Below are 19,810 nucleotides of genomic sequence, written 5' to 3' on the forward strand. Positions count from 1 at the left end.
TAACAAGTTATTTTTTCCTTTAAAACTGCGTGGAGAAGTAACAATTTGCTTCAATTGTTTTGTCAAATCATGACAGACAATTTGTATCAATTTGAATGAATTCTGGTTGTCAGCTGTCAAATTTAATGATTGCTCACTTCTTTATTAAATTCCTCACTTTTGAAATTGTAGAACGTTATTTTATTTACTGTTTTATCTAGTGTTTTGGTTTCTCCAATACACTATATATTTTTGATTAAAAGCAACATAATTATTTTTAAAACAGAGTCTACTCAACTGTGATGCTCTGAAACAATTATTATTTTATTACGATTGCTGAAGGGGAGCGTTTCAGACAAGAGATCGCTTCGAACAACTTCCGGTATTAGGCGCTGTTGAAAGCTTTTTACTTTCTGTTTGATTGGCAGTTCTCTCCATTTGATGCGGCAGATAGTTTTGATGAACGTGTGAAGGTGGAAAGAGTTTACAGTTGTTGTTCATGACAGTTAAAAATGCCACAACTTAATCCCGACGAGGCTGCAAATGATGAGCCTAAAACTTATAACCTTGAAGACGGAGATGGTTGGCAAGATAGCAAGGACCTTAATGACATTAAAGGAGATTTAGTTGAAGAAGATGATGGAGACCCAATTCCTCAGTTGTATGATGTGAGTGAAAATTTGATTATTGAAGGAACTTTATATTTAGATAAGTACTGCAGATGAACCTATTCTGTAATTTTTTAAGATTTTATAGACTGCACTCTCTAGGAGTTATACAGTGGTATGGTACAGTTTAAGTTGCTTGCCCCACCAGGCTTTGACAACAATTGAATCAGTTCCAGTCTTGTACAGTAGCCCACATGATTTTCATTTTAATACTGTTGGTGGATACCTTAAAAAGTGTTGCACATGTTTCTTACTTAGAATTGTTATGTAAATTTATGGTAGTCTTAGGTGTCATTTATATGTTAGTGTCTTAGTGGTAGACAAATGTTAGAGCCCTTTTCCAACCTGATAACTTTTGACTTTGCATCCGCTTACTTTGAATAAGAATTTTCGTTTTGTGAACTTGGTTGGTTATACCTTATTTACTCTTTAAAAATTATTGAATTACCATAGGGTCAGTTTTTAAATTTTATTTGAGTAAAATTAAACTTTATTGCTAAATAGAAAGTACTGGTGAATCAGTAACTTGTATGGGAAGTACGTAGGCTGTCTATCAAGTTAGTGAATAGGCCTCGAGTAAGTTTTTAAAGTACATGTTTCAATAAGCATTTTTAAAGATTTTGCCATATAGAATATTCTAGTACTATTGAAATTTTTTGGAGCATAACACAGAATTTATATTTAACCGTGATAGCATAGATAAGAGCAACAGTGAATGTAGTACCAGATGGGATTTTTCTAATCAAATAGAATACTTTATTACCTATGATTTTTTTACTTAGCAGCAGTAATAATATGAGGTTGGACAATTTATAATAGTGTAGCATCTGGAGTGGAGTTGTGCATCTCAAAATGTAATGTTGAAGTAGTAGGTCATTGTACAGAGGTGCAACACCAAGGGCTCAGGCACTTACTAATTATAGAAGTGTGTTTGATTTGAGTATACGATAATTCATGCCCCAGTCTTCATGTCCTTTTCTACCCACACATTACAAATACAAAATAAACAAATATTTTTTATCATGGCACCCTACATATCCATATGCCATGTCAACACATGAGGTTTGAATTTGACTGGAGGTCGATCTGTTATAGTTTGATATGTGTCTGAATCTGTAGTATAAATTGATAATCTGAATATTTATTGATAAATATTGTCTTTTTGTAGATTTTGTGTGATTTTGATCTATTTTTGAGCCATTTTTATCACACAAATACTTGACTAAATTTGGGCACTTGTGTTGAAAGTCTAAAAAATATCTGGTAACATTTCTAAAGTAGGTAAAACTAAGAGTTTTGCAGTGATTTGAGATTCATTGATCACACTTTGGCAATTTAGATTCTCAAAACTATTATTTCAAAGATCTACATAAGAACTACATTTAGCCCAGAGTTCAAAATCAAAATCACACTGGCCTTCAGTCAATATTACAGGTTTCCATGTTGGCAAGGCCTGTAGATATACTGTAGCTTGCTGTGTTTTATATATATAGCCGAGTGAAATTGCAATAAAGTTGATTATCTTTTATCTGAAAACTATATGACGTACATATCAAAAAGGTGGGTCTGCTACTATTCGGTGTGTCCGATTCGGTGAGTTCCTAACCTCTAACCCTTAACCCTACAACGGCAATGATAATTAGGCTACGGTACCCGATAATTTAAAAAAAAATTGAAAAAATCACCGAATAGGGATCGGACTCACCGAAACAGGCCATTCCGCAAAAAGGTATCATTGAAAGGTCATTTGTTATTCACATTGGCGATGAAGATATGACTTGTTTTGACAAGTTTGCTGTTCAGTTACGTTTGTCCATTTTCCTGAAACATTCCATTAAAGCAGTGCCTGTTTAAAAATATACAGTTACTTACTGTGGACATACTTTTGAGCCATAAGCTGACTATTTTTTATTTATTGTGAAGGCTTTTAGTCTTAAGAAAATAAAAGCATCAGCTTTTAACCTTAAGAAAAATGTCGGAAAATCGAGAAAATATTTCTTGTTACGATAGAGCAGGTGGAATGTTTGCTAAAGTGCCAGTCATGTTTATGTTGCAACTATCATTAAGGTACATGTACATTTTTAACCACCATTTTGGTTATTAAAATTAAGTTTTTCAGTTTTCACTTGTTTATCTCCTTGTTAATCTCACTGTGTTAACACTTTCAATCTTTCATGTATTGCTTTTCCTGGTTTGTGTCAGTAACTGAGCTACAGGTGCCATTTGTAACATTTGGAAAAACTGTAGTTTTTTTTCATCTTACCAGAATTAATTGTAGGCCACATTCTAAACAAAAAAATAGGATAGCAAATACCTGCAGACTTTTTTTCTGCTTTACCTATCAGTGTAATACCTATCAATGCAAACTTCATGGCTGTGTGGAGTGTGTGGTATTGGAGCTTACATGCTTTTTTTCATGAGAATGGATTTTGAAAGTTTTTTTATCTATTATTTGTATTGTGGTAGTCATTTTCTGACAGTGGGATACACTTGCTTTCCAATAATTCAATCCTGGTTCGACTCCCGGCTCAAGCTGGTTGTTAAAAAACACAGCTCACCTCTACCCAGGGTGTGATAAGTTGGGTGGGTGTAGTTGCTGAAAAGTGGCCGAGAGAAAAGAACTGGCCAATCTACTCTCGTTAGTGCCAACGGCTTAGTACAATGCGACCTTATCTTCTCATTCCCTAATGCTTAGATCAAGTATGGGACCTTTACCTTAGTTATTTTAAGAATGGTTGTGAAAGAGGTTTGTTTGAGTGTTATTTGTATTATAGGATTTTGTTTGAATATAACTTGCATGATTAGCCAATGTGATTCTTGTGACAAATATACCTTAGGAAATGGTGAAATGATCGTCTTGGTTTAGTAGTTGCAGCAGTTGTATTAACTTCGATGTGCTGTTGCTGTTTGACCCCTATTTATACCTTCCAGTTTCCACAGTTGTGATAGACAAGAAGTAAAGTTTTTGGGACTATCTTTAGTTTTCTATGCTATACAATACAATGGGCTTGTGCAAACAAAAGTGTGGGTGTCTATTTGAGCAGTTTGTCATTCATGGCATACTTCAGTGGTATCATCAGATTGTTTTGCCTTGAAGAAGCACTTCATGAAGGTGCTCAATAATTGTGGACTGGTAAATATTGGTAAATTGTACAACTGAAGATTTTATGATGTTTTCAAATCATTGTTTTTTTCCTGAGCGCTTTACGAATACAGTCTTTTTCAATTGCTAGGCAATTTTGGCCTTGTAATACCAAGTCATTTAAGACATGATGCTGTGATTTACAGGGTCTTTCCTATAAAACACTTTTTGAACTTATAATTTCCATTATCAATACGTCCTTGTTTTCATATCACTTTAAACAAATCAGCAATTTGATATCTAGACAGACACTTAAGTTAAGGAAGAAAGTTTTTTTTAAAACTTACTCTTTGGTTGAATTTTTAATACGTTTTTTAAAATTTTTCAAAAATGTTAAGGCTTGTTTTGTGTCTTTATTCCTTTTGGTTGATGTCATTGAAACTTTATGATTTTTTTGCCAAATGTCTGAACAAGTTTATTGAATTCGAAATAAATGTGAAATTTCAAAACAATCTGCTGAAGTTTAGTTTCGTCCATGAAAGCATTTCCTAGTAAATGCCTTGTCTTTGGCCATGCAAGAGCCTGATGTGCTTATTTAGTTACAAACGTTTAAAAACTTGAAAACAAGGCCAAATAGTATTGCTGCAATTTTATAACTATTTTAAATGTCTAATGTGCTTTCTAAGCCAGACAATGCTTTACGGGCAATAACATTTATAAAAGCTTTATGTAATGCTGTGAAATGCACTCAAAACACAATGTTGAAAGTGACATGAAAACTCTTGTCACACAACAAGCGCAAACATCATGATCATTCTTCAATGTAACTAAAGACTGCCATTTCATGCTTCACTGAATCCTTGGTAGTCCAATGTAGCCTAAGGCCATTTTGTAGAAGAAGCTGTATCATCCTCAATACTTTTCAAGTATTCTATTACATTGTTTTCTGCTATTGTGTTTTGCTGCAAACCACTTGTTTTACACGATTTCTTACACTCCTGCTTGTTTAATCTGTGACAACATATAAGATATATCCAAACCAATCATTTAATTTTTAAATTGTGTTTCTTCAAATATAGAAAACAACTGTTATGGGTTTGGTTTTGAATTTTGATCTTCAGACTAACAAAGCTTTGATAGGTTATTCTTGGCAGTTTCACATACTTGTAGAGGCTTTTGACGCAGGGCCGGTTACTGAGATTGGCAGAAGGAAGTTTTCGATTGTTATTTCATGTTTGGCGCATTACATGAATGCCTCTAGTATCAAGTTTGCAAGGGTTAAACAAACTGTGAAATAAGGACTACTCATATTGACAACATAATTTGTTTGGTCTAGTTCATCCCAGCTCGTGTGCTGTTGATATGGTTGTTTATCAACCATATCATCACAGGTACCCTTTGCAATGAACTGCAAAGTTTACTGTCTAGAAAAACAGCACTAAATCATATGAAAACTTAATGGCCGACAAGAAGTGTGAAGTAAACCTCATTGCACAACCTTTTGTCCTATTTTTTTTGCTTAATTTTGACATTTTTTTGTGTTGGAACAATTGGCAGTTTTGCTCAACAACTGCAAACATGAACTGCATGCTCAAGATCTAATCAACCGTGACATTGCACCTTGCTTGGCACAGCTTAAGTGGCTTTAAGCCGCATGGTCGGATTTGCTTGGTGATGTTGAGGTACAACTGTAGTGCAATATGATCCCCTCTGCTTTTCATTGCAGTTTTTTGTGCAATTTTACATTTTATGTCAACACAGCTTGACCGATTTTGCTTGCAGTCACCAATGAGAAACTTTCTAACGATTTCTAAAATCTTGTTTAATCTTTTTTAATCAAGTGGTCACCTTTCAACCTTATGATATGACAGCAAAGTAGATATATGATTCCCAGAAGGCCGCTTTGAGACGCGTTTCAATTTGCTGTGCATTAATTGATGTGGGTTTCCTGTCCTTCTTAAGTGTATGCATTGACTTTATCAGTGAAGAAACATATCACATCATTTGAGGATTTTATGAGTTCATCATCTCATATTAGGCAGTTGATTGACAGCGGCCTCAGCACAGATGGAGCTTTGCACCCTTGCGTTCATGATCGACGTTTTATCAATGTTTCTTTATGTTGAATAAATTATTATTTTTCACAACTTGGTTATTTGTAACTTTGATTTCAAATTATTGCAGCTATATTGGAAAAGAGATGGCATGTTGCTTATTTGGAGGGGAGAAATGTTTTTGTTTATTGGCAAGTTGGCTTGCCGACATCACTTAATGTTGTATCCAACCCCTCATCAACACTCTGCTTGTACTTCGCATTCTATCATAATTACATTATTCTCTCCGATGCCCGATAATGGTGTCGTCTGTGCCACCAACTCTACGTCAGACTTATTTTTAGGGTTGCCTTTGATTGACACATGACCCTTTGTATGTTTTTATCTAGAACAAAGGCAATTCACACAGAAATGAAGAAAGAGGCCACAGAAGCAAGGATGGCATGGAACGGGGTTAGCTTATTATATCAATGCGTTTAATGGTTTCAAATGACATGAGCAAGAATGATAACTGCTAGTACCCTACATATATGATTGCTAAATGAAGTGTGTCACTTTTATCCCCAGTTTTCTGTCTCCATTTCATCATGACGAGTTGACGACTCTATAGCAACGTTAGAACTGGCTAAAAATCACTTTTTGACATTTAAACCACAAAATCATCATCCGTTCTATTTTTTTATTATTTATTCCTTTTTGTTTCTGTTTATTTTTGATGTTAGGTTTTTTGGATGTTCTCGCTATAGACATGTGCTTTACTACCCAAGTAGTTATTTGTCTTGCATAGTTTTGCCACCTTTTCCCGTTCTTTTATAATGTTAATATGGTGACTTAGACTAACACTATCTTTTTTGGCTCTGACACGGTAATAGAAAAATAAAATGCTTTGTATGACTTTGTTTTTCTGTAGTACGTTTGTGCATTGTTTACAAGTAAGTTGATACACAAATTTAATAGCAACTTTGTTTTAAGACCATCAAAAGGAAATGGGAAGCTTGCTGCCAAATTTCCCATACCCTCAGCAAGACATTGGATCCATAGTTTCTGGCCTGAGTCGTCCTATCTTCCCTAATAGTTTTCTTCCACCTTCGGTAAGTAAACTTTTCTATTTGTCCACGAACAATGGGAGATCTGTGCCATTGAGATTGCTTTTCTGTCCAAACATTTTGGTGTGTTGGAAAACTTTTTATTTACTCGTTAATTTTATTGCCGCTACCATGGCATGGACAGCTGAAAGTTACTGAATGCAACTAACACTGTAAAATATTGACTTGAATCTGAATTTATTTAACTGTGTTACACCAGTCGATGTCCTGCCAACACAACTTGGAATTTCACTACTGCGAAAGCTTAGTAACAAAATGGCGGCAATATCTCGCGACCCTTTGTGCTCAGTTGATCACGTCTCTGCGTTCTGTGTTTTTAATTGAGTAGTTGATCTCGTGTTTGTTGGGGAGTGGTAATATATTTGACAAAAGTTATTGTTGCAAAAAATAATTTGGACAGAAACAAATCTGTTTTTTCACACTAATCAGAGCTAAATGTAATAAACCATTTGAGTGCGACCAAAGAGAACAAGGCTTCCATCTTTTCAGATTGTGTTGGTTTTACTAATTGCCCTGTCAAACTAGTGCATCTTCTAACGATAACACTTAATAAATATACCAAGGCTCTCCGCTTGGCGCCTCCCAAATCTACTTGATCCGTCTTAATCGTCTGCGATTTGACTGACATGAATTAACAGAATGTTTCCGTCAGTTTAGCTCTGGAAACGACAGTTTCTTTTTGGTGTCCCTGTGCAACCCTTTCCAAACAAGCAAAAGTTGCCCTTTTTTGCATCGTTTAAATGTCGCTAGACGAAAAAGGTGCAAACAAAACGCAACTTTTGCTCGCTGGGTCGCACCTCTCTCCGGCCTCTGGTCATTATCAAGCCATTGTGGGAAAAACGAGCGATCTTTCTGAAACCGACTTCAGTGATAGAGGATTCATTCATTCGCTTGCACCACCCGATTCAGTTGTTGTTAATCTAACGTAACGTTGTTTAGATGTCTTTTAACAATGTCTCAAGCAGTAATGTGTTTTTGGAGTGGTCTCAAGCAGTAAAATAATGTGCTTTTGGAGTGGTCAAATTGTTGTCCAAATCTGATCTTAATCGCCTTCAGTTACCAGCAAGTATGAACGCATAATCCGTCAAACTAGGCGATTTCGAATAAGTTTCGATTGCACAATGACGTTTTGGGATGTTGTACGTTGCTGTTTGCCTAACAAAAGTTGCTAATCAATAAAAAATGCCTTTTCCTAGCTTTGTAGTTACTTTTCTTCACTATTTTATTGTGTTTATCCATTCGTGTTCAGTCTGTTTGCAGGTAGTTCTAGTGACGCTTTTTCTGCTTTTACTAGAAAGATGCTAAAAAGAACAAACGTGACATAGTAGCTCACTTGCTATTGGTGTACGCTAAAGACAGCTTAGGCCAAAATTTTTGGAAGTGTTTGTTTTAAGCTATTCAAGCATATTACAAGTCAGCCCATACAGACGTTGAATCAATGCAAAAACCGACTGATTTGCTGTCTTGGTTGCATGCCGTATCCTTCTCATGACCTCAATCGAAAAGTTTCCCCGCCTCTTTTGTGTATTGTTCGCTGGAGAGTGTTGCTTAATTAAAGGCACTAACACACTATTTTGTTGCTGAAATTGTGCTCAAGTAGTAGAAAATGTCAAGTAAGCATGATGATCATTCATTAATGTTACCATTGTTACGTGTGAAAAATGGTCTCAGGGTAAGCCTGCCAAGGGCAGTCTTATAATTATGTAGTTAGTAATCATTACTAATAATGACGGTCTGCACACTCGTGTGAGGTATTGATGTGATTTAAATGATATCTTTGGAGTTTCAGTAATTACCTACGGTATCATTACATTTGGTTGAGTCAATCGTCCTTTGCTGCTGTTGCTTTGCATCTTAGCTAGAAACAAGCATGCTCTTTTTTGTTACCACTCAAACATCTGTTGATTATGTTTTAACTTTTGCGTCTTTTTGAGACCTTTCGTGCCTTCATTGGGGTGTTGATATATCCGCATACTGCAGCAGGAGCATTTTGCACCATTGTTGCCTTGATGGCGAAAAATGAAATTTTTAAGAACCCGGTTTTCACTTGAATGTTTGAACTCACCAGAACAGCACAAAGTATTGTTTGCAGACTTTGAATGAGTATAAAGTTGTAAACAGGGTGTAGTTTGCAAACTGGGATATAATAACCAGTTTCAATCCATTCATGAATGCAATTGATTGAATGTTGAAAATGAACTTATTTATTGTCACTGGCTGCACTGCACAGAAGTAATTTAGCTTATGTTGAGTGTGGTGATTGAGAAAAGTTGAAACGGAAAATGATTCCTGTCATACCGCCTTTACAGTTTTTGGTGCCACAACAATGTATCTCTTCAGATTTTGATATGCAACTGGCTAAGGTTATCTTCACGTAAATTTTCTCAAAGCAAGTAAAACTCTTAACCTTCGAAAGAGTAACATGACCGTCTCTTTGGTAATCCGACCCTACTCGGAGCGAGCAAGGTGGTTTTGTGCTGAGAATAGGCTGCACTCATTTAGACATTACGTTTCGTCTTCGCGTGTACAGTTACCTGGCGAAAGAGATTTATCTGTTTTGGGAGGCACTTAAAGGCGATTGTTCGCAAACAATACAAGCTATTGGATCTGACAACCAAAGAAGATCAAACCTTTCTTGTATAATAACAGTTTGAAATCAAGTGCTTTTATGTACTATGGGCGGCCCAACGATCCTTTTGAGGGCAGCCATCGCTGTGATTTTTCCACCTCTTCCAATTGACCCCTTTCTCATTCCTTCAACGTCTGCAGACATTAAGTCAATGTAATAGGCATCAATGTTGCTAGCTTGTCTGAGCTGACTTTTTTTTTTCACTCCATGTGGTTGATATAACAAGTTCAATGACTGACAGTTACGTTTTTCATCTCTTTTTCTACTTGTAGCTAATATTCATATTACTGCTGTTGTTCGATGGACCAGCCTTTTCCATTGGAGAGCGGTTGCGTCACGCGTCTTGGTCAAATTCAACCGCTTATTAACATGTTTGAGATGTTTTCCAGAATGTTATTTCGGCCCATCGGATGTGAAGTGAAACTTTAATTAGATTGTTAAATATCTGTTTGAACTGGACTTTTGAAATCTTGTGGCAGGAAGCGCCATTGCGAGGTTATGACGTCAGCCATGTTTGAAAAAATTGTCAAATTTGCGTGAAAAGCCACGAAACGTTTGCTACGACTGGATTTGATTAACGATACTTATCTTCTCTATACATTTGTGGAGTATCATTGTTTTTGAGCTCATTTTGTATTGTCTTAGTGAGATGTGGGCACCCGATGGGCAACTTTATCAAGTTGAGTGATTTTTGCGTCAGCGCAACGTTTTGAAACGTTAGAACAACACAAAATTGACCGATTTGTTGACGATGGATATGCATTGTTGTCAATAATTGACTAAGGCTCTCGCACACCACGAGTAAATATTGTACGACGAAAGCCCGTTAGTTTGGGCTTATGATATGATTACGAACTACACAACATTTCCAGTTGCTTACGAGCCAATTTCTCGACTCGGCCCAACACGACCAGACCGGAAAGCGTCCAATGTTATCATAGCTGGCCTTTATTTTCTCAAAAACAGTTTACTGACTATCTAACTTGCCTGTGTGTTGTGATACGTAGCAATGAACCTGGATCATTTGAATGAGGCCACTGTTTAAGTGCAGATTCAAACTACCTATTATCATTCGGGAAGGCATGATTTAGTCTTTAAGGGGATTTAGTTTTACCACCTGATATGAATTTTGAAATAATCTGATGTTGAAAAGTTTTTTTTTCTTAATACGAACATTTTATCTCAGTTCTCGCTTCATTTTCTTTCAATGTCGTTCCAACGATATTGGTTCAAACGTCTGGCGAACAGTCCTATATCTTTTTTATCGTTCTAACGAGTTTTGTGACAAAGCTGATACTGTGAGTGAACAAGGTAAAACCACTCAATAAAATTTATATTTATATTCTGTGCTGAAACCTAAACAAAGCGATTAAAGTAGGTACAGTGACTTTACATCGAGTACCGGTCATAATTCCTTGTTTGACAACAATGTAGGTAATTGTGAGCTTATCGTGCCGAATTAGCCTTGTTGTCCTGTCATCTGGCAAGTTACCGTGTCAATCAGGCGGCCTATCGTCTCAGACCAAGGTTTCCGTTCACTCTTGTGAGTCATTGACCAACGAAGGCTTCTTTAAACCGAGTCCTATCTTTGTTTATTAATTGTTTCAAAGTGCTCAGTAAATTTGAGCTGCTGGTTGACACGTGCTCTTGTTTTCTGAGTCGACTTCACGATGCCGGCAGAATTTGTCGAATTCCGCTCGGAGATAGGGTTTTTTGTCACTCCCAAATTTCAACACTTCACATGGAATTTGGAAATATCTGTTTGGCAAAAGCGAATACGTATTTCAAAATCAATTAAAAGTTAATTCACGTTGCGTATGCTTGATCAAAACTGGTTTTCCTTATGCTGATTTGTACGTGTTTGTAGAGCACAACTCCGAATCAAAATTCTATACATACTATCGTCTTTGAAGAAAAGTAAAGAAAAAAAAAACTTCCTGACAAAAGATTTTTTTTGAGCTTATAGAATGCGTGGTTTTTAGTCGCCCGTCTTTTCCTATTTGCGACCCCAACTTCTCGCCGAATAACTTCACGTTCAAATCTTTATATAAACGATAATGGGGGTAGCAGGCAGTTATTCAATGCCAGTGACATCATGCGACAATGTCACTATCACCTAAATTCAGACCTAATTTGTTTAATTTTAATGGCGCGTGCTGTGGTTGCCATACTGGAAGCAGACGTTGGATTATTAAAAATAGCCAGAAAAATCAGTTTTTTTACGCTGATTCAACGTCTGCAAATGTTGAATCAATGTAAAAAGAGTTGCTTCCTGGGAAGGTGACTGATTTGCTGACTGGAATGGTATGTCGCACTAAGAAATTGGTTACTTGGCTAATGAAATTAAACAATAGCCCGCTGACGAACTATTGAATTTGTTAAAATGTCTTGTTGATAGGATGATGTTGCATGTTTTGCTTTGAAGATTGTATGCCCAAGGGGTCCCTGTAAGTAAAAGTAGTTTACTAGTTTTTACCGAAGAGATATATATTCGCCACGTTTTCAATATTTCAAAAGCTTTACCATTTTTTTTAATGTAAGTGCAAACACGCACTGGTAACCAACAGCTGTTAAGCTGGTATTTTTTTGACATTAATTGAAGAAATAATTGTTGATCTAATATTTTGAATTTACCAAAGAAATTTTTTTTTTCTTTGAGATGTGACAACAAACACTTGTTTGCACAAAAAACTCGTATTTTTTTCGCTTGTAAACGTCGTATCAAAGAGCTATTTACCCGTTGACAAGCAAGTCCCCCAAAACATAGTTTTTCCTTGCAAGTGGCTCTTGACTCACATTAATTTCAATTTGCGGAAACTCTCGAAACCAGCCGAACGATCTTCTCTGCGCCTCTTGAAAGCATCTAAGTATGCTGCAATAGAGGACTCTTCATTATGAGGCTCGCTCGAGGACCCTTGGCACGGTTTTGATTCCCAAGGCACACAACGTGAGACGACGAATAGCTGTTACAGTTGCAACAGCCACTGCTGGAGTGCTGGGCCTTTTGAAAGCGTTTGTTTTAGTCAGCAGTCATTTCACACAATCCTCACAACAAGTCATTTGTCATCATTATGCTTGCGCACCCAGTCAGAAAATCAATTCTTTTTCACATTGAATCAACATCTGCATAATGTAAGAAAGACTGATTTGCTTGCTGACTTGTCATACCACCCCGTGCTCAATCTCAAACGTCTTATCAGGCTTTTTGGCAGATCTTAGTCTTATTTATGCGAAAGACACAGGGAAACAGAAAACCGGTAATCTTTGTGTATCATTTAGTGGTTGTATCCAATATCCTTAAAAATTTTCGTTGTTGACAATGTTTCATAATTGAATTTATGTTGCAACATACTTTTTTTACTATGCGCAAGTAACTATTTATTTTTCATTCTCAGCTGTGGTAATACAAAGTGTTAAAACGTCGAGTTTAAATTGCAGCTTTCTTTTCATTACGCTGATTTTCACCAGCTATTATTTTGGCTTTGGGTGATCAAGACAGCTTAGCAAGTCGATATCGTCTTGAAAATTGTACACTTGTGGTTTGGTTCAACTGTAAAATTCTTATATCTAAAAGAATGACTTTTCAATAATAGGATTTCAGTAAATATCAACTCAACTCTGCTAACTCTTTTTTATGGATTCAATGCCTACAGATGTCCATATACGAAGAGCTTATTGTCAACTGGCACACGTTTTGTCACTTAAAGTCGCTTGGGCCAACAATACAGCAACAAAAGGTTGACACAGACTTCAACGAACAACTTGGCTGGAAAGACTGAGGCCAGTGCTTCCATACCGAAGTAAACCTCACGTTTCGTATGCTTGGAGAAGAAAAATGTTAAGTGTTTAGTGATCATCAATATTCATCTCTGAGCCATTACTTTTGATAAATGATGCCACTGCGTAATCCCCCACACAATATGCTGCTTCTTTTGTGTGGGTACAAGCCAATACGCTCTAGCGTCTATGCTCTAAAGACGACTCTTTCACGGTACAAAGGCTGTTCTTATTTTTTTCTCTTGGGTCTTTTACGCTTCAATGCCACTCTATTGTGAATGACATTTTGCAAAATCCACATACAATTTGGTAGTCATACATTGGCTAGGTGTTTAAGCTCGAAAAAAAGAATCGTATGATATGTTTCTTTATGTCACATAAACGTAGAGTAGCGTTTATGTTCTTCGCACTGTTTTGGTGAAGAGAAAACACCTTTGTGGTATTCAGCAATTGAAGGATCTTGGCTCTACGTGACGTCAGGAATTTGTATTGCTTGTTAAGTGCTTGGGTAGCAGGTCATATTTTTAGCAGATGACACACATATTGGGAAAAGTTGCGTGAACATGAATCTTGAAAACATCATATTATTTTTAAATCTGGTCGCATTAGAAATCGAGTATTTGTGAATTTCTTGGCATATATTTAGTCATGTGTATACCAGGTTTGCTTTAAAGTTAAACTTCCAGCAAAACTTCTCTTGTTTTGGCGTAGCCTAACACTATCTTGCTTTGAACAGCCACCGTGTCCAGTCACTTTGCTTCCATCACAGAATGTAAAAGTCTTTTGTGAACTAAAGTTACATTTCACGTCTGGCGACGTTCAAGTGATGAAAAATGGGCAAACTTTAATCGTTGCATCCGTCTAACGAGTTTAACCACAACCTTCCACGTCGCTTTGCTCAGAAATTTCTCAGGTTTTTGAAGATATTCAGACCAGATAAAATACCTCATTGTTAGCTGTCTCACCAAGCCGACTAGTAATAATTAACTCGCAGATATTGCGCAGTAAGTTTTTGCGCAGATGCTTTTTGAAGGTCTTATCTTGCGTTGTTAACTGAGCACTTCAAGCTGTTGTTGAGTGCTAAATTACACTCGACAACATTGATGTGTTCGTGCGGTGTGGAGTTGAATTTTGAGCAATATTTTCCGCTCACGTTGTTAATTATTACATGCTTCAAAGACCCTTAGATGAGGCTTGAAGAAATCCCACACACCAACGTGTTTGTTTTACTTTTTCTTCAGTCGACTCCGTGATATGTTAGAGTGACGTTAGTTTCGCAACAGTTTTGACAAATTTTACAGTGACTCAATTTCTTTCGTTGTCATCATTGTGTTAATAAAACGACATTTTCAACACATCGGCATGGCGGCAACTGGCACCTTGCCTCAAAACGACGTTCAACACCATTACACTGACGAAAAAAGAACTCCCTTCTCCACCTGGTGTTTTTTTACGTCTCGATGAACCACAAGGTTCAAATTAATATTTGTCCGCCCTACGTCAACACTCGAAGTGATATCGATCGCTTTAACAAGCACGCGAGACTTTCGAACAATGAAGTTTATGCGTGATTTTTCTTCACGAAATTATCCATAAACCGACTGGACTCCCACAGGATATGGTTTTCATTTCCGATGGTTTTGTGGCTTGTCTGGAAGCATTCCAAGGTTTTTCTTGTGATTTAACGTTAGTTAAAATCTAATCGACGCAACATGCGACATATTTCAATTGAAAGTTAATGTTTTGCATAGCTTTGCTTTGAAATACACATATAGCTTGAAACCAACTCAGTAAGCGAGGTATCAAAACTTGTAATCTCGTAAAACTTTAATACCGTTGCTGTTACAGCAAGGTTTGTTTTCGCATGGTGTTTTAACGATATGTTTGGTCGTCTTAACATAGAATTGTTAAAATGTTTCAGTTTGTTTGTGATTCTTAAAGCTCACAAAACCTAAAAACTCATCGTGTTTGAGTTTGAACCCAGGCAGTAATCTTGGTCATTTTTACATTGATTCAACATCTGCATATGTGGAAGCAGTGTAAAAATGACGGATTTTGCTGTTTAGAAGGAAAAATGATTTTCACATTCCTGGGCAAACAGATGTATTTTTCTGATCCTCAGATGCCGAATGTTTGTTTGTTTCTTTTTGTTGCCACAATCCCAACAACTTGTAGGCTTAAACAATTGCAAGTTAATAAAATCAGCCAGGTTCGAGAACTTTCTCAAGGTTGAAAAAAAAAAAAAAAAAAAAATATTATTAGTTATTGATAAAGCTTATTGAATTTATTGCGAAAGCTTTATCACTCAATTGTACAAGTTTTTGAACCTGGCTGATTTTATTTACTTGTTATGTTTAATCATTCGGTTGCATCCTAAATGAAGGACCCTTGTATCACTTTTTATCCTGAATAACATCGAAAAAACAGGAAATTAAGAGATATCAGCGTCTGCTTTACCGCTTAAACAGTTACTCTTTCAATTTTAAGATACATTTCCTGGAGTTGATTCTCGGATTGCATTCTAATTGTTATCAAAATGATCATGCCGTGGTGTAGAGTAGAGGCTCAGCAAACGATATGGCGGCTTTGTCAAGCTGACCACTAGCTGTTTTTTGTCCGTAATTCACCTCAAAAAATGTTTGTCGCCGAATTTTCTGACTTGCATCGACGTAACATCAAGCATCGTCAAAATGACGCAAAAACAGCTAAATGTGCCACGCTGTTTTGTTACAAGGCCACACATATTGCACTGATGACCGTGAAATCGCCTGGTTTTCGCCAGATTTAAATTGGCTTCTTCGCCGTGCAAGAGTCATCAGCTAAAGATCTTATCTCAATTTTGTGTAACCATTGATTGTAAACAGTTCTTGTCTGGGGCCCCAAAGCGATTATTCGATAAAACAACTTGCTCAAGGTCTTAACGTGATGAACTAATGTAAGAAATGCTGTTGTACCCTAACAAATTTCATCAAAATTTACAAAGTAAAACTGTGATTAAAGCTATGAAAAGTTCTTAATATGTTTCATTACAAAGCTTGCTGGTGAAGTTATCGTTGATGTATGATTTCAACTGCAAAATCAGTAAAATATCTCATTTGAATTCACTTTGAAACGTGCTTGCGACTTTTGTTCAGTTTGAACCGAATCTTGGTCTTCCACCAAGCCCGCGTTTTGTAGCCGAGGAATGAGTGAACCGGATTATTCTGGTTCCATCCAAAATTGTTTTGCTTTTACTCGTCAAATCTTGCTTTAGGCCAGTAATTAATCGTTGCTTCCGTATTAGTGGCCACAAAACGGCTTAAAAAGCCACCGCTCTGCGCAATCAAGAATAGATTATGATGGCTGCCATAGCTTGGGAAGCAACCTACGCTGTGTTTCATTTTTTTCCAACTTTTTTTTGTATATTTGTGCTTTTTGGTAAAAATATATTTTTCTACAAATGAGAAACATTTACCTCGTAGGTTTTCAGTATCTTGCTGATGGTTTGTGCGTTATCCCAAAGATCACAGCTTTAATATTTTTAAAGTTCTCATTTGAATAACATATTTAAGAATTTATCTTTACGGTGGCGATAGCTTTGCCAATAAGTTATACAAGTTTCCGAATCTGGCTGACTTTATTTACTTGTTACTTGTTTAATCATTCGGTTGCTTCCTAAATGAAAGATCCTTCTGTAACTTTTCATTCTCAATGACATCGAGAAACCGGAACAGAGGTTAAGAGACGTTAGTTCCTGCTCCATCACTTTTCATACTTTTGTTATTAATTAAAAAAATTGATGTGAGATGAGCAGCTTTCTTTTTTAGAATCATGGTATACCATGTATAACTTGTAAACATGTAACATGTAAGTATACTTGTAGGACAATGTTATGATTATGTTTCAATTAAATGGATTTGTAAATGGTGGAGAGTTCTGTCACTGCTGCCTTCAAATCAGTGTAGTAAGAGCGGATTTGGCTTGAGCAACTATTATTTCACTCAAATACGAAAGAGCTAACCTCGTGCAAAAAGCACCGAATAAATCAAGGATTCTCAAGGACTCCTAAAACTCAGTCAACCGCCGTGGATTGTTTTGTATTTTGTGGAAACCTTGGTTTACGATATGAAAATCCATTCATTAACACGCGTGGTTTAAACAAAAACATCAGCGCACTGATTCGACGTTTCAGAACCTAATTTGAAATTGAATCTCGTTCGGATAACGATCGTTCAATACCACACATAATGATCTTTTCATTGACTTCTAAGAAACTTGAATATCGGAATGTCTCATTTAAAAGAAAGATCAATAATAATAATATTAGCATGGCACTCCAACCGCAAAATGGCATCATGAAACTTACTTCAGTTATTTCCAAGACACGCATGGCGATATAAATTTAAAATTAAGGTTTAGTTCACATGAAAAATGGATAAGGATGAGGAATCCACATGAAAAAGAGATTTTTGTTAGCTGGACGGTCTACATTTGCTGATTACATGAACTCCTTACTTTTGCTTCAACTGCTCGGTATTAAACAATGGACAACTGTCGTTTGTTGTAATTTTCAAAAAAAAGGCTACTTGAGCATTGGATTAAATTTCGGTCTCAAAGTGATAACAAACAACGAGTGTGATCAGTCGGAGAAGGCAACAACCGAACTATCCAGAATCCGTTCAGTTTCCCTGCGTTGTTTTCTAGTTAAAACAATTGCGTGCAGTGTATCGTCAGAAAAAAAAAACTTAATCGGCTTAGAACACAAACGGAATTACGAATGAGAAGGTAAAACACCTCTGAACGCCACACACTGCTTTGATCGACAGGTTTTATGATCCTACTTTATGAGGTATTCACCCGTCTTTAAATGAAGTTTCATGAATGTGTAGGAAAATCATTTAAAGAAAATAAATTTAAAACTACCATGCTTGTATCCGAACATCCGCAAGAAAATACTGACCATAGTTAGATAGATGTCCTGCCTGTGTCAGTAGTTCAAAGTTCACATTTTTAGTTTTGAACTTATACCGATGACACGTTATTATATGTTGACTTTTATCTGTAAGCAATGGAAAGGCATATATTTTATGATTCTCACTTTAAAGTGTGTTCATTAAAGTTACCCTGTCTGCCACATAGACTTCATTAGTCAATTACAAAAGCCCAAACACAACACTGTAATATTTTATTGTCATCATAAAATTTTGTGGTGAAAACATTGACCACGTTGCTGTGATTAAAATATGAAGAAAAAAATTAATATTTTATTTACTATTTGCAAGATGCTTACTTAGCGTAGTTTCAAAATCATTGACGCCGTAAGTTTCTAGTTTTAAATAGCTACATTTAATGTTTTTAACAATGCGAGTCCCTACTGTTTGTGTTTTATTTCTCAGTCGGATTTGATTTACTTGTTTTTCACAAATATTTTAGAAACCCATTCCGATTAAACTACGTCTCAGACAGCAAATCAGCCGTTTCTCTACATAGATTCAACATCTGCAGACGTTGAATCATGTAAAAAATGGTTGATTTGCCGTTTGGATAGTCACTATGTAGCCAATCGGAAACGATTTTTAGCTTGATTAATGAATCTTTTTCTTCAACAATGAGTTGGTTCTACATTTGTTTGTTTATTTTATTGACGATTGTCTGACCGTATCAGCTCTGCTTTCAATGGGATTGTTATTGTTTAATAGGCGATAAAAATCTACCACGTGTCGTCAACTTCTTACAAGGCATTTTTAGTCTCCGACAAGACATTTGCAAAACTATCCAAGACTTATTTGGCGTGGCCACTGGTGGTTCTCGAAACGATACCAAGGCGATATGATTTAAATTGTTTACTGAGGAAGTTGTTGTTGCCAAACCTCTACTACATAATTGTATGTGAGGTCTGAGGTGTAAATAACGTTTTTGCTTGAATTTTATAGATGGACTTGGTCACTTTGTTTTCTCCACGTATTATTTTCATGTTCGTTCAAAGACATTATTTTCAGCATGTTTATTTTGGTGGATGACAGTTTAACGGCGTGGTGAAAGACCAATGCCAGCAGACGTTGATTTTATGTCGAAAGAAGATTAGTATCACAACTTTTTGCGAAAATGAGCGATTTCTGCACTGAAAAAAAAAGAGTATAAGTCCTCCACAACAAATTTACTTCTCTCTATAACATCGCTAAACGTTGAAAAAATGTAAAACAAGTAATCTTGTTTTTTTTGGTGTCCAAACATTGCCATTCAAGTTTTTCCGTCTTATCTACAATATGGGGTCTGAAGCGAGCGCTTATCGTTTGATAAAAAAATATCTTCGCGTGGGCTTTGTATCTAATCTATGCAGTTTATTCAAGTCTGATTAATTGCCGGTAATTATCACTTCTCAGCTATGTTGAAAGGTCAGTGGTTGATTGGCAATGATTTCAGCTTTGTTGCACACTGTTTTCAGGGTGAGTCGACATTAGGTCGGAAAATGCAATCATTTGAGTTTCGACTTTTTCGAAATGAAGCACAATCACAGCAATTAATTTTGTGTCTAA

At 36.3% G+C, this 19,810-nt stretch overlaps 1 protein-coding gene across 3 annotated transcripts in view; it reads left to right on the forward strand.

The window, feature by feature from the left end:
* The first annotated feature begins 434 nt into the window (after positions 1–434).
* Positions 435–19,810, forward strand: part of LOC145765895 (transcription factor 7-like 2) — a 41,801-nt gene continuing 22,425 nt past the window's right edge. For all 3 annotated transcript variants that reach the window (XM_082577560.1, XM_082577561.1, XM_082577562.1), the window contains exons 1-3: positions 435–647; positions 6,173–6,236; positions 6,756–6,874. In XM_082577560.1, the coding sequence (XP_082433686.1) occupies positions 492–647; positions 6,173–6,236; positions 6,756–6,874 (339 nt within the window). In that variant the 5' untranslated portion in view covers positions 435–491. The remainder of the gene's footprint in view (positions 648–6,172; positions 6,237–6,755; positions 6,875–19,810) is intronic.

The sequence above is a fragment of the Aplidium turbinatum genome, chromosome 3, assembly GCF_918807975.1.
Source record: "Aplidium turbinatum chromosome 3, kaAplTurb1.1, whole genome shotgun sequence".
Taxonomy (NCBI): domain Eukaryota; kingdom Metazoa; phylum Chordata; class Ascidiacea; order Aplousobranchia; family Polyclinidae; genus Aplidium; species Aplidium turbinatum.